Source organism: Enoplosus armatus, chromosome 1 (assembly GCF_043641665.1).
Source record: "Enoplosus armatus isolate fEnoArm2 chromosome 1, fEnoArm2.hap1, whole genome shotgun sequence".
NCBI lineage: Eukaryota > Metazoa > Chordata > Actinopteri > Centrarchiformes > Enoplosidae > Enoplosus > Enoplosus armatus.
In genome coordinates this window covers 7,940,165-7,955,313 of record NC_092180.1, presented here as the reverse complement: position 1 = coordinate 7,955,313, position 15,149 = coordinate 7,940,165, and the positions used below count along the sequence as shown (strand labels likewise).

Below are 15,149 nucleotides of genomic sequence, written 5' to 3'. Positions count from 1 at the left end.
AAAAAAGATAACTGAGCCGTCCTGGGGATAAAAACTAATTTGAGGGCACAAAAACCTAATATGTTAAAGAGAAGTTGTCAAGTTGTCTGTCAAGTCTACAACTTCCTCTTCTCCCCTTTCTTCATCATGTAAGGTCAATGATGCCACCCTTAACCTGTGAACTTGGGGCTCTTGTAAAAACTCTACAAAGAGGTACATTTAACTACTGCAATCAACTATTCAAGAGGTGTTCCAGCTGCATGCTTTCGGACCTTCAGTTACCTAAATGTATATCTTTACATTTTCACATGACTTGGTTTTCAATTACGGCAGCAAAGTTGTTACACATCTCCAAGCTGGCCCCCCAGATATAATTTCCTTGTTCGCACTGACCCAACACAAGGTGAGAACAAGAGTCACAGGTTGAACAACTGCTTATCTAGTCATACATACCCTCCATTCGTCAAGCATCCCAACTTCATACCACATGACATGAAATGGTCAGCATGTGGATGACTGACAGCACTGGAAGTGACCTTTTCCCAGGAGGTTGCTGACTGGAATGGTGAGACATGCAGATACTTATTGAAAAGGAAGTGGTGGAGTGGCAGAGCCTTCCATCCTTTCATTTCACATTGCATACAAGTCTGGTCAAGCATGTTACGGATTTGCGCCAGGGTCTGCGCCCAGTCGGACATAGCAGAAATACAAGGAGACACACTGATCAGATTCAGCTCAACTGGCTCCTTTCAAAATGAAAGAGTCTCTGGCACATGGTGAACTGCTTGTATCTGTGGTCTTATTCTTTCGGTTCGAGTTCATGGCCACAAAGTAGGTGAGAGTCAAATCGTAGAGAGACTAGTAATTTGAAGGCTTTGCTGCTCAAACCCTCTTGCCAATCTGACACTCAATCTTACTCATGAAGAAGACATGAAACGATTTCACTCGGGGAAGAAGTCGGTCCATAAGAAATGTTCCTGACCTCCATGCAACATGGCACCTGGTGACTGTGGGTTTTTTTTAAGAACTCCACTGACCTCCAGCAGAGACAAGGCTTCTCTGAATCCACAGGGAGTCAAATCTATGATTTTGCATTAATTTTAAGGTCCATTTCTCTGGTATTTGTAATATTATTTGCAATTATTCTGCCTGAAGTGATATATTGTTGAAGTTATGTTTCCTTGGCCTATGCATCCAAAAAGAAGACCACAGTGTGAACTGTCTCTGAGGTGATAGAAGGGGCAGATGAACAGGCCAGAGTGACACCTAATAGATCAGGTCTTTACGACCCCCAGTTTAGAGCGGCCAGAAGTCCCTCTCTCGCAGGCCTGCAGCCCTGACCTCCCCAGGGGAGGGCATCATTAGGGCCCATATAAACTTTTGAAGTAGTGAGTCCAAGGAAAGGCCAGGTATGTAAGGCAATAAATTGTGACTTTAAATACAAACACGAAAAGTGAAAGAGTGCATGACCCCTGACACGGAGATGACTACTTCTGAGCAGTTATGTCCTCTGTTTTTCTCCCCTTGGATGGATACCTGCCAGCCATAACTTATTGCTTCCCACTATTACACTCAATAAGACTGAGAACTAAAGGGCTTCTTTGAAGTTTTTTTTACTTGAGTCAATAAATCCTTGCAAATGATTCAGTGCAGCTAAGTAAAACCACTAATTAATTGTGACATTTGAAATGACAGGGAAGAAATTCTTTCAAGCTTTGTCACCAGAGCAAATATCTTAACCATCACTTAAGTAAATGTGAGTCACTATGAGATCTGTGGCAAGCACAGCACAAACCTATTTAAGTGCAAGATGTTTCTTGGAAACGGCAGAGAGGTTGTAGTAAGTTCTGCGAGAGTGAGTGTGCATGCAAATGTTCTTAAAGTATTTAGGAGTGCATACCAAGGAGAGCCTGCTATTCTAAGAGTTTATAGCTCCCTCTCATGTCCGGTGGGTGAGTGACAGAGAGAGGCAGGCAGAGGGTGTTTCTCCATTGCATCTCGACCAGGGACAGCTGACTGGTTGGGATCTAATTGCTCTCAAGTGAGGTCAGCAGGAGGCATTTATCTAAGCAGAGTGCACAGCGACAGTGGAAGATGCACAGAGTCAGCCTGCCAGAATCAGGGAGACATCCATGGGAATTGACAGAAGCTCCCAGCTCTTACTTAGCTTTGCTGCAGTACTGGGCTTGGTTTACAACTGAGACTACAGCTTTAAAACCAAAGAGTCTACAAATTAAAACTCTTGCTGAAAGGGAACACACCTCTGACAACTCCTGTCATCACTCAGAGCACATGTAAGTCATTAAACTATAATTTTATTTTTGTTTGTTTCACAAGAAAAGCAGCATAGTTTGTTTGAATGTACATACTGTATGTATGAGATTACAGACTTTAGACTTGTGAAGCAATTCAACAGCATTGATGCAATATTTCATTGTTCTGGTTCCATGCCAGGGAGGCATATGCCTATATAGTACACCACAGAAATGTACTTACTAGGAAATGTAGAATATATATTTGTATGAACACAGAAAACCAGAAGCGCTTTGAGAGTTGTTTGAACATTTATGGGAGCTCTACTATAGAACTGGGTGAATCCCAGTAATCATTCAATTATTTTTTTGAAGCTGCTTGTAAGTGTACCTGAGAGTATAACTATTATAATATAATAATATTATAATAATATATTTTTCCAACTGCATTAGCTAGAATCAAACAGGTCTACATTTTTTCTTATAGTGACATCCTGCCTAACATTTCCTGGACTGGATTATGACGTCCCTTGTCGGACTATGGTCTCAAGAGGATGGAGCAGTCAACGCACACCGTCACTGAGGACTAAAGAGAGACATCATCTCACAACACTGTCACCTGTCTTCTTCTTCACGCCACTCCCCAGCTTCAGCCAACCTCAACCAGCTTCTCAACATCTCCTGCTCAACCACCCTGAATCCCTGCTGAAGGAACAGGGACCCGGAGGTCACAACACAAGGGCCAGGGGGTCGCTGGGCTGAGGGATAGCGCACAGATCTCTATCTCACATTTAAGTATGTTGTTCATTGATCCCCACTGCATTGTATTATAATGCGCAAATGGATGCTGACATGGAACCTTCAAAATCTGTTCTCGGGACTGTACCTCCATGCAATCTTCCTGTTTGGCAGTGTGTGTGTGGTCTACAGTGACTGCACTCCAGAGCAACTTGCCGCCATCATGAACTGCTCCAAACACGAGCGCCACACCAGGAACTACGACTACATGGAGGGAGGAGATGTGCGCATCCGACAGCTGTTCAGCCGCACGCAATGGTTCCTAACAATTGATGACAACGGTAACATCAATGGGACTCAAGATCCCACCAACTGCCACAGTAAGGATAACTCTTTTTGTATAATTAAAATGATTCCCTATAAGTTCCTCTGCATTTATTAGTAATAAAATAACCACTAATTTGCCAAAACATATTTTCCAAATTTGAAATAACTTGAATGTAGGTGTGAATTTAGTCCTAGAGTGTAAAATGTTATAATTCAGTTCAGTTCTGAAGGTTCTTTACTAACTCAGTGGAAAGTCAGTAAAAAACCTTTGGCCTGTCAAGGTGACAGAAGCACGTGGGAGGTGTTATTGTACAGAGTTCTCCACAGAGTAATCACAGTGTTAAATGGGTCATGTGTCTCTGTGAGAGCAGCCAAAGTGACAGAGGTAAAATGAAGCAGGTGGGGGCTTTGGCTTGTTAAACCATAACACCATGTAAACACAGGCTGTAATGAAGTAAACTGAAGGGTCTAGGAGACTGATGGGTACCAGGCCTCCATGTCCTCGGACTCACACTGGCACTGACTCACATTCGTTCAGCCTGATCTATTCTCCCACCAACAGAATGAGATCTTGCATGAGTATTAGAAATGGAAAAACAAATGATATTCACCTCCTGATGAACATATGGTTAGCAACTCTCACACAGAGACAGTCACCATACTGCGTACTGAGTAGCTAATTCTATTTACTAGCCATGGTAACTGTAATTTGTACACAGTAAATTGTAAAAATTATTGCTCTAGAGCCAACACTTTTCAAAGTTGATGTTTTTAGATACTACTGGAAATACTGGTCATGGTGAGGATGTTTCAAGTAGTTATCATTTCCTCCTATCTGACAGTGTGGCTGTGGCTGGAATGTTGGCTTGACAGGGAAATGCCTCAAAGTGGATGGAAAAGATGCTTGTGCAACAACTGGCAATGAAAGACAGAAAAATTGATACACCCATATGTGGCTGACAGTCGCACGCTAAAAGCACACAGAAATTTAACCAATAAGCCCTTGAAGAGACCAGCATGGTGCAGATGTATATGTAATAAATCAGTGAGTCATACATTTTGGATGCAGTGAACAAGAAGTCCTGAGAAGCTGATTTCATGAAGGCCTTTTTTTAAAAAGAGAAAGCAAAAAAAAGAAGAAACCAAAATGAGAAACTTAGAGCTGCATTATTTTTGGCTTCCACATTCCATGTGCCTCTACAACAACAATATAGGCTTACTTCCAGTAAACTCATCTCGTGCACCACGCAAGTTTTTCTAACTTCATTGTGTTTCAAAGGTTGTTTAGATCAAAAATCAAAACGTCTGCAATGTGGATTTTGTTATTTCCTTGAAGCTTTTGTATCTGTAATGTATAGAGAACTAAAATTTTTAACATAATAGAATAAAACAGCTGTGCTGAAGAAATGTTTCTAAAAAAATAATGTGTGCATTCTGGTCAGGGGTACTGCAATAGTTTCTGGTACAATTTTGTTCTGAATGAGTAAACAAATCCTCAAAAGCAAACAAACCCACATTACATATAAGATAACCGATTTACTTCAAACAAAATAGTAAATGGTAATTACTGTTTGTAGTTTGTTTGTTTCTAATTTGAGGTTTAAACAAAATGTGATAATAACGTCAGTAAAAAGTTGTGTTAAGCCCCACCAAAGAGCAGATAAACAACTTCCAAGTCAGCAGTCAACAAATTATAAACCACGGCATGACAACTGGAAAACAGGGAATTCAAAGACAGTGACTATATAAATGTGTAGTGGTATGTTTTAGTTCTCTACTCAGTCACTCCGATTGTGGCATAATAGACCTGGTGTCAGGTGCAGCAAAATAAAATTAATCAAGAGACTGATCGTATCCGATACCCACTATTAAATTCATTATCATTTGGTAAATACCAAAATGAAATACAGATAATCTGATAAAGATATGGGGTATTTTGTAGTTTCAGTGCAGATAAGGATTCAGTGTGCATTTGAAAACAAGTTTTTACAGTTATTAAAATTAAGTTATTACAGTTATTAAAGTTACTGGACATAACGTGTTGTCAGTGTATTTAGTATGAAGCAGTCAATATTAATCTCAAATTCCACTGTACAATAATTCGCTATTCCTGGATGGCTGTCTGCAACTTCCTCACTAACGTATGTAAACACTGAATTCTCTGTTGAGAAAAGGGAGGATTGGGGATTACCCACGAGTTCGTTTACTTAGCCAGGGGCTGGACCAGCGAGTGACAACAAATCTATCCAAGCTGAGGATAGCCTGCGTCAGAGCCAAAATGTTAACAACATGTGTGTGTGGAAATGTGTTCCATCTTTCCGCAGTAGACCAAACAACTGTAGCTGTTACATGTAAAATTATGGGAATAGCACTTAAGCGCATGCTACAAGGTGTTATGCTTCTTAACAGCCATAAAAACACAGTAATCAAAGCTATACACTCTGAAATCCCTACTTGAGAAATAAACATGCAGTTGCCACCAATGCATGGTTTATTAGGAAATGAATGGTCCACTGACTTTGAAGGTAAATTAAGATGTAGCTTCAGTGTTAATTGGAACCTTCACCTCACGTCATGATAAATTAAGAAGAGAAAAGCAGGGTTAAATAAATATCAGCACACGGTCAAAGGGCAGTGATATTAAGTCAAATATCAAGTGGAAGCAGAGCACAAACAACATTCCAAGATTGGAAGACTGCCATCTGTTTGTGATCAAAAACTAAAATGCAGCATGCTAAATGTCAGTCTGAAGAGCTTTAATAGAGGTCTTCTCTTTTCTTCTCTGCTTGTCATGAAGGAATTTCTGCAATATGTAAAAATGAACAAGGTTTTTATATTACCTTGAAATATATGATCTGCACCTTGTTGTTGAAATGTATATTCTGTGTGTTAGTCTTACAGGTTACAGGTTTTGGACTTTTGGGTGAATGTTTTATGATTCAACATATATATAATAGCTTTTTCTATGATGAGACAACAGCTGAATTTTTTTTATGGAGCCAAGTAGATCTGTATCACTGCTGGACTAATGAGCCCTGATCTGTGTATCTGTTGGAGTAAATGGTAAAACACATTCTTACTTTAAAGTTAAGAGAGAAGATAAGTAATTAGTTTCAGGGGAAGTGAAACACCATACTGTAATCACTACTGCTAATATTGTTAATATAAGATCTTTTTCTTGGAGATTTGGAAGTCTTGCTGTATACATGATCTGCATACCTATGTTTAAAGGTGTAATTCATTTTAGCCTTTCAAAATGCCACACATTCATTGGGTTTCATTGCAAAGACTAGTACTATTTGCTTCATCACAAGAGTTTTTACTCTCCCACAGATTTGAAGAACAGGCCTAAAGTGTAGCGTGCAAAGCACAAGTAAGGAGGTAGTTTTCTCAATCCCAGGAGAGAGAGGCCTAATCTGTCTCCCATATGTGCTATGGCATAGGTTGTGGTTTGTGTAATGGCCACCCAGGCTAGTTAACAAGGCTTGAATAAAGCCAGAGAGACCACAGACTGATTAACCACAGGAACTTCCATCCCGTTTGTTAATGAAGATGAATGTAGGGAGCAGCGTGGAGCTGGAGTGAAGGCTGGATGTCTTATCTTTCCTGTAATATGTCTCATTTTCCTAACTGTGTGAATGTCTGGCAGGTATACTGGAGATCAGGACAGTGTCTGAGGGGGGCATACTGGCTATCAAAGGCGTGAAGAGTCAGTATTATATCTCTATGACCAAGGCTGGACAGCTGCAAGGCAAGGTAATATTTTTCCTCAGTGAGAAAAGTCATACACTGTTTCCAGCTAACCCAGAGTCGAGCAGAAATAGAATAATTGTTTCAAAACATCGGACAAATGCTGGCAACAGCAGATTGTATTGTATTAATGCTGTAACGTTTGTCTTATCCTTTACAGAGGATCTACAATGAAAACTGCAACTTCAAGGAGGTTTTCCTAGAAAACTACTTCAATGCTTACTCCTCTGCAAAGTGGACTAAAAATGGCAAAGAAATGTTTATAGCCCTGTCTCAGAAGGGAAGGCCGATGCGAGGGAAGAAGACCCGGAGGGAGCATATAGCATCTCACTTCATCCCTATGAAGTGCAGGGAGGAGGAGCGGAGGGTGGACTGAAAAAGCAGAGGACTAATGAGTCGCAAGCTGTGTATGATTTCGATCACATATTATATATGTTAACAGACACATATAAACTCATTACCAACGTCACGCTCCACTCTCCTCCATTTGTAGACTTGTTATGTCATGTTCCATAATATGTTGTAATAAAACAACAGATATCAGGCACATTAAACTATTCCAAACATCCTCTAATAAGATGTTGAAACAATACAAGACTGAAATATCTGAAATAGCTTCAACTGGTAAACAAACTGTAAAACTACTAAAGTCTACTCATTGTTATTGTTATTTTGAGTTAAATATTATATTTCCTTCTAAAAATGTTAAATGTTTTCTTATAAAACAGTAAAATGTATTACGCACAGTCGGGACTGTATTCTTTTCCAAAGATGATCTACACCCAGCCAGATAAGGAGACCTGTATGATCAACAGAAAGGTCCAGAATGTGGACATATGGATATTTGGCTTGACAAAGATGTGCTGAAGCAAGCTGGACTTGTCTTTTTTTTAATGGTACAAGTGCTCAGAGCACACAAAACAGAGGCATGATGAATTACAATAGCATGTTCAGTAAAATCCGAGAATGTAGGATGGTCTGTTTGTGAATGATCTGTTGTGATCTGTCTGTTCTTTCTGCATTGAAAACTCTAGTCAAATGCATTGTAGCTGTTCACTGATTCCCTCTTCATTATCAAGGTGTGATTTTGAAAAGCTAAAATATTCTGCTGCTGCTGAAAAGATATCCTGATTAAAATACAAAGTGAACGACATAATAAATGTGTATGCTACACAATCTCTTTCCATCAGAGTTAATAATCCTGTACACTAAAAGATCACATATTTATTTATAAGGAGATTTTTTTTTAGCTTGTGTTAAGACATTCCCATTTTTAGTAAGCATGACTAAGACAAAAAAAATGTACCAGGAGGTTTTTCAGTCTCAAAGGCCAACTCTCTCTGCATGATGTCACTGCAATATCTGGATAGCTTATCATTCGTGGTGGTACATTATTTGTTTTATTTATATAAAACAGATGAGTTATATGTTAGTGTCCCTTTTCCTTACAATGTGCATTGTTCTACCTGGATCATGTAATGTGCAACTGTTGAAGTAAAGTATTAAAGATTGCAATAATGTTTTTTGGGGTTTTTATCACTGGGGGTATAAAAGGCTATCTAGCTTATCAAGATCTTTATGTCAACGAGCAATTACCTACTTTTACACATCCAGTAGAAAGAGAGCAACACAGACATATTTGGTGTCTTTATTCCAATATTCACAAGCACCTTTTCCTGCTTTCATTATTTGAGAAAAATATCTGGCACTATTTGACTTCAGCAGCCACTCTGCACGTCAACAAGCCATTATTTCACACCAGACACCTGCTTACATGCAACCCACGTCTGTGGGAAGTGTTGATTTTTAGTGGATTTGGTAGTACTAGCAACGATTTCACATTAAAGGAAATCTCTGTTAACTCACTGTTAATGTAAAAAATGTTGATTCATGCCACTTCAGGAAGAAAATCTGCATATGAACCATTCCTTTATTCTGCCACGTATGAAGCTGAGCAGTAGCCTCTGCCGATGAAGAGAGAATTGTACTCTTCTGACACAATGTGATTAAAAATTCAACACCCCCCCTCAATAACTCAATAAATCACATTTGAGAAATAAACTATTTTTGTTACTATTTGCATGCCGGCCATTTTTTAAGAAAGATGACCTTGTTATTCAATCACAACTTTTTAAATTTCTGTAATCCGAAGTGATTTGGCCTCATTCTTTGGTACATGATAAAACTTTATTATGATAACTAAGTACAAATTGCATGATGTTATTTTCTGTGATCTTATTAGAAAATGACTGTTTGAGGATTAGTCGTAACTTAATCTTTAAATATCATTTGATAAAATTGGGGTTAGTCAGCCTCTAACTCTATAATTCGCACAAGCCTGTAGAGAAAACATATTAAGCAACTACAGTGTTTCAAACTCTGATATTACTTCAAGCCTCTGGAGATATTAAGCAGTCCCAGCTTAGCTGATTAAATGACAAGATAATCAAATCTGTTGATGTTGTCTTTAAGAAGATTGAATACACATTTGCAAAGAAACATTTGGGAAAACTTCTCGACACATGATTTTCATGAATAAGATCACTCAATCTGATAAGGCAGGTTAAGATGTGGTAATACAACTCGAGGATAAATCTATTAATTTATGATGGAAGATAAAAATACATCGCGATGGTCAAATGTCACATTAATTCCCTCTGAGTTTATAGTGTATTGTAGTACAAGTGGAGTCTTGTCAGTGCAGAAAAATATTGCAGACATATTGGCAGGGCGCCTACACCATATGTTCATACATAAATACGTATAAACACATGCGTGCAGGCACACACGCATGCACCAACACAGAGCGCGAGCTTTACCTTTTGCCTGAATTCACATCTGGCTTGGAGAACCCCTGTCAGATAAAGACAGTCAAATTGAGAGGCCCAACCCCTAAAATACGTTTGACCCAAACAACATCTGAGCAAGGTGAAGGCTTCTGCCAAGTCACGCAAAGTTAGTCTTAGCAGATAATTTGTAACATGCTCAAAATGTAAACACATTTCAGACTCAAGGCTGTGTATTCCCAGCAGGACGAGGAGAGGCCGAAGACAACGGGAATGAGGGAGAACTGTCGCAGACGTGAAGCTACAGACTTCCAAGAGAAAAGACGCAACACAGGCACGCCAGACACATAAATTATACTTACACGGTGTTCCAAGACCTCCACATTTTGTTTAATAAAATGCTCCTGAAATCACAAATCATTTCAATACTGTTTTTGTTTCTCTTTTTACAAAATGTGGGATTCCCGCGCACTTTCCTTCATCTGCTGTTCATTAGAGTAACCAAATATCAAAATTATGAAACCGGCTGTATTCTTGCCAGCAATGACTTAGAGTTTCTTTACAGTAAAAAAATATTGCCTTGTAATGTCGTCACTGAGTGTACGCAAGTAGATTGTTTAAACAGCATGTCTAAATTGTTTTTATTTTTCCTTATTAATAATTACATATCAGTAATACCAGATGTAGCCATAACTTTGCTGATAGCACTTCTGCTGTGGTTTTAAAGCACAGCAAAAGTACAATTTTACAAATTACAACATCAGTTTAGAGTATTGTTTGTTCACATGTCAATACTTCTTAATTTCCTTTTATCAAAAAAGCAGTTAAAGAGCTACTGTGCAGTTTGATGGACCTCCTGGGATGAATAATAACTCTATGACAATGATTTGCTATTCATTGCAATGCTTTAGAACAGCAGTATTATATTTGCATTTGTGTGGAGGCATGAACACAGAAACCCATGTGTCCCATATTACAAATAAGCATGTGTAGACAAGGGCAGCGTCTACAGGAAGATTGAAGGGAGTCTGACACTGGCTGTGAAGAGCACTGCAGGGAAGGATGGAGTGATACAAACAGGAAGGGGGAGGATGAGAAAGTGAGGCAAGTGAAGATAACCAGGGAGAGAGGCTGGGGAGTCTCGTGCGATGTGGAGAGGTGGTCTTGGGGCAGCGGGAGAAAGGGGAGGCCCCGAGGGGGAGGGGGGAACACGCAGCTGAACTTGATACATTTCAGGGCCGTAAACCTTCATTTCCCCAGAGGAAGTCTGCGGTTATGCAACGTGGGGAATTCTGTGTTTGCAGACCAAAGTATGGAACCCCCAGAAAACCAGATGGTTGTGAAAGAGGGTCGGGACCTCCAAAAACTCACCGCAATATAGCACTTTTCCCTGACAGTGAATTAAATCTACACAGAGAGATAATAAGTTTAAGACTTGAAAGATGTCCACCATGACATTGAAGTAAGTAAGGCAACTGGCACTTCTGGCTTTCAAAGGCCATTTTAACTATGGCACATTAGGAACATTACTGTGGACCACCAACAAATAAAACCTCAAATGGAATAAATAATATAGTTTAGTGACCAAAATTCTGCCAGATTAATAGACCAATGTAGATTTGTAGACCACAGTTTTAAACCCGAACATCCCAAATGGATCCAAATTTATTACCTATTGCAGTTTGCAAAAGTCCATAGCTAACAGGTCCAAGTCATAAGCAATACAATTCCAATGAAATGGTGTAGTGTCTCTCAAAGTTTTCAGATATGACATTCATGACTTCTTGGAGTTTTGCTATATAGACATTAGAGATTGTTTTCTAGCTAACAAACATATTTATGAGAGTTCACCAAATATCGGAGTAAACTCCACAAGTATGGCCATATTTGGAGTCGAAAAAGAGTCTCCGCCAATGTGGTGGCTCACGTGGGGCGATTGGTTGACTGTCAACACACATGTCTTACAAAGAAACAGATTCAGAGTTAACATTCTTATGATTTTTTGGCGTGTTATGTTAATACAGGTGAATTTTTCCACAGCCATGATGAAATAGCCAAGACTTTGTATAAATTAAAAAGGTATGTTCACCCTGAAATTGAAAATAGCCATAAGTGACTAATTACTCTATCAGCACCTAAGCTAAGGAGAACCAAAACTAGCTAGCTTGATGTCACATACTACATTGCCAAGCCGCCGCACAAGTGTCTTCCCCCACCTACCCATCATACTCCCCACACCACAGTTTCTTAAATTCTGGCTGGGAGGAGCCAGGCAGAAATTTGTGCATGTATCCAACTATCTGACATATATTTGACTCATGCTCATATATACCTAATCTGTTTATGTCTCAGTTTTCATTGCAGTTTTACATCCATAGAACTGAGGTGCTCCATTGTGTCAAAGAGCTTGACAACAGCCTCTCTCTGAAACTGTCTAGAAACTGCACTAGAGGTAGAGGTGTTGCACACCCAAATGAAGCCTCGTTACGTCACACTCATATCAGAGAGGCGTCGTGCTGGTTTTGAATACGAGATGTGATTCTCAGTCTGCTACTGTATTTAAACACAGAGCTGTAAACTCTATTTAAAAGTGATCTGTTTTTATAATACAAGCGTTATTGAACAAAATAACAATAATGAGAGCAGCAAGACCTTCCGTGTTCAGACTAACTGTCTGATCCATTTAATCCATTCATACAAATGCAATACCAAGGATCTGGCCAGCAGATGTTGCCATATTGACTAAATCAAATGCTTCGAAACAGTGAACCATTTTCATCACTTCCTTGGCTTCATAGTGATTCAGTGCTTCAGAAAGCTTCGTTACCCACATCCCTTATTAGAGATAATGAGTCATTCCCTCTTTAACACTGTACACAGTCGTGTGTTCCAGTTGTTGGGACAAATATACACTGTGAGAGAAATTTGCTTCAGACTAACCTGCCAGTTCTAAGGTCTACATAGGTGCATTATTTGGGATATACTCATAAAGAAGTCATATGACTCATTGTCCACCACTCTGAGGAGACATATAGGACAAATAGGGTCTTAAAATGGCTGCAGAATGAGAGTAACCTTGGTTGGTTGTAAAATGCTGCAGATATTTGGAGTAGTTTGTGTGGCTAATGTCGGCTACTTAGGTTGCTTTTCTGTCCAACAAATACATCGCCAACTCCACAACAGTACTGATGTTTGAGGCTCCCTCTGCCTGTCAGATGCTAAGAAAATAAACCAAGTACATTATGTTGAGTGGTTATTACAGGGGGCCTAAGAGTGCGCATAACTTCTTGCACATACACTGCCTGTTTTGAAAACGTGTCATCTCAGCACAGCAACTTTTGTATTAAAAGAAGAGTGCTGGCATTGGTTAACAAACTCCCACTGAACCCCACTGTATCATTTATGATGATTTATGACACTGGATTTTCAATTTGCTTTTGCAAATATATTATGGATGCTTAGAAGCTTTTGAGCTTGGCTTAATATTCTGCCACTCACTTCGTTTTTTAGGAAATTATCTTAACACATGCAAACATATTTATACAAACATAAATAAATGAACACATGCATTCATAAGTGCAAACAAAAACTTGAGTAAGTATATCTCTTACCATGAGCAAGGCTGCTTTCTTTGTAGTCATCTGCAGCTGCGGTAGAGATCCAACTTCTGCCAGGAAAAGAGTTTGGGCCTCATACCTGAAAAGAACACGGTGCAACTGTTCAAAGACTCACACTATGTCAAATATGGAAAGTCTGTCAGTCTAAGCAACATTGCAGGTATGTAACATCAGTGTGTGGTTACCTGAGATCCAGAAGGTCAACGAGGTCTGCAGTGTATCTGATTCAGGGAATTCTCATTTAACTGCTGTTTAAATGTTGCCTACTTGGGCCGAGCTGCCTGAATACACCTGAAAGACCATATTGTAAATATCGATTTATAATTATATTTTCATTCAACTGGCAAGAACATAGAATACAGAGGAAAGTAATGTATCGCTAACAGTTTCAACTTTGAATTCTTATCTGGACTGCTGTCAACAGTAAGACAAACATTCCTGAAATGGGGTCAGACAGTTTGTTTTTTCATTCCTCTGTGTTAGACTAAACAGAAAGACAGGGAAAATGAGTGAATTTTAATGATAAGACATGTACGTTCATTCTTATTTGATGCCGGTGGATGGATTTCAACCATGCTATTGTTGTGTCTAGCTATGTGACAATTTAATGGCAAAGGCAACACAGAGCATAAAGACCAAAAGACCAAAAAACATAATCTGGAAATCATGTCTATGGAAACTACAGCTGCACTTTAAAAATATTCAGTAAAGTTTAGAGAGCAGAACCACCTTCAACCTATGGAGGAAGAACCAGATGATGTCTTTAATCATGGCCCCATATTGTAGAGACACAAAGACTGGCTCCTAGATCCAACACAGCCTGCAGGTATGGCAGGTAAGCCTGGTGTGATTAATATGACAAATATTGATAAACTATATTTTACTGCCATGATTCCCAAAGCAACCTGGCACACAGTACACATTTGGCAGATTTCTGATAGTTGATGGAATCTAATATCACAGACAGCGGAAGGTCTCATTCGATACACATCTGTTTGCCATGCAGGTCTGCATGCAATTGTCTGTTTCATAAAAAGTGTGACAGCTCAGGTATCTTTGAAATCTGACATAAAACAATCACACCAAGCACATTTGGCTTTGAACATGGCACATGCATATTAATATTTAGTTTTCCCTGAACTAACCTTTCAGGTTTTGATTAGCCATGTTGGGGAAATATCATCTGTGAGACATCAATTGTTAATGCAACATGACTTTAAAGGAAACCAGCCTCTTAGATTAGACTGCAGTAGTAGTAGAGTGAAATTGAAAGAACACAATGATTAGACTGAATTATCATTTTCTGACTTCAATATTCATTTTCATTCATATTATTTCAATAGCTGAAACATCTGAGATGTGGACAACAACTTTTGTGGAGATAGCCAACTAAATGGGCTGCAAACATGGAAAAAGTGTGAGTGAAGGCTCATTCATTTCACATTGTTTTTTTGATGAGCTGTTTTAGATATCTGAAACAAAACTTACACTAAAGACTATAGAAATCCTTGGAAAATTAGTAAAGTGGGTTAATTATTATATGTATCACAGGACAAAGTGCATTTACTGTTGATTTGGTATATAGTTACAGATAAACGAATTGCTAACTTTAGCATTTTTATGATATGACCAAACCTGGGGTTCTCGTTATCATGAATGTCACCCCCCCCCCCCCCCCCCCCCCCCCCCCAAAAAAAAAA

The 15,149-nt window shown here is 39.1% G+C and overlaps 1 protein-coding gene across 1 annotated transcript; it reads left to right on the top strand.

Moving 5' to 3' along the window:
• Positions 1-3,063: 3,063 nt before the first annotated feature.
• Positions 3,064-8,535, top strand: fgf7 (fibroblast growth factor 7). The gene is made up of 3 exons (XM_070907202.1): positions 3,064-3,349; positions 6,946-7,052; positions 7,207-8,535. The coding sequence occupies exons 1-3, from the start codon at positions 3,064-3,066 to the stop codon at positions 7,420-7,422; spliced, it is 609 nt and encodes a 202-aa protein (XP_070763303.1). The 3' UTR covers positions 7,423-8,535.
• Positions 8,536-15,149: the final 6,614 nt, after the last annotated feature.

Coding starts and splice junctions, on each gene's coding strand:
- fgf7 (XM_070907202.1), top strand. CDS start 3,064: ATGCGCAAATGGATGCTGACATGGAACCTTCAAAATCTGTTCTCGGGA. Junction 3,350..6,945: donor AGATCCCACCAACTGCCACA/GTAAGGATAACT, acceptor AATGTCTGGCAG/GTATACTGGAGATCAGGACA. Junction 7,053..7,206: donor CTGGACAGCTGCAAGGCAAG/GTAATATTTTTC, acceptor TATCCTTTACAG/AGGATCTACAATGAAAACTG.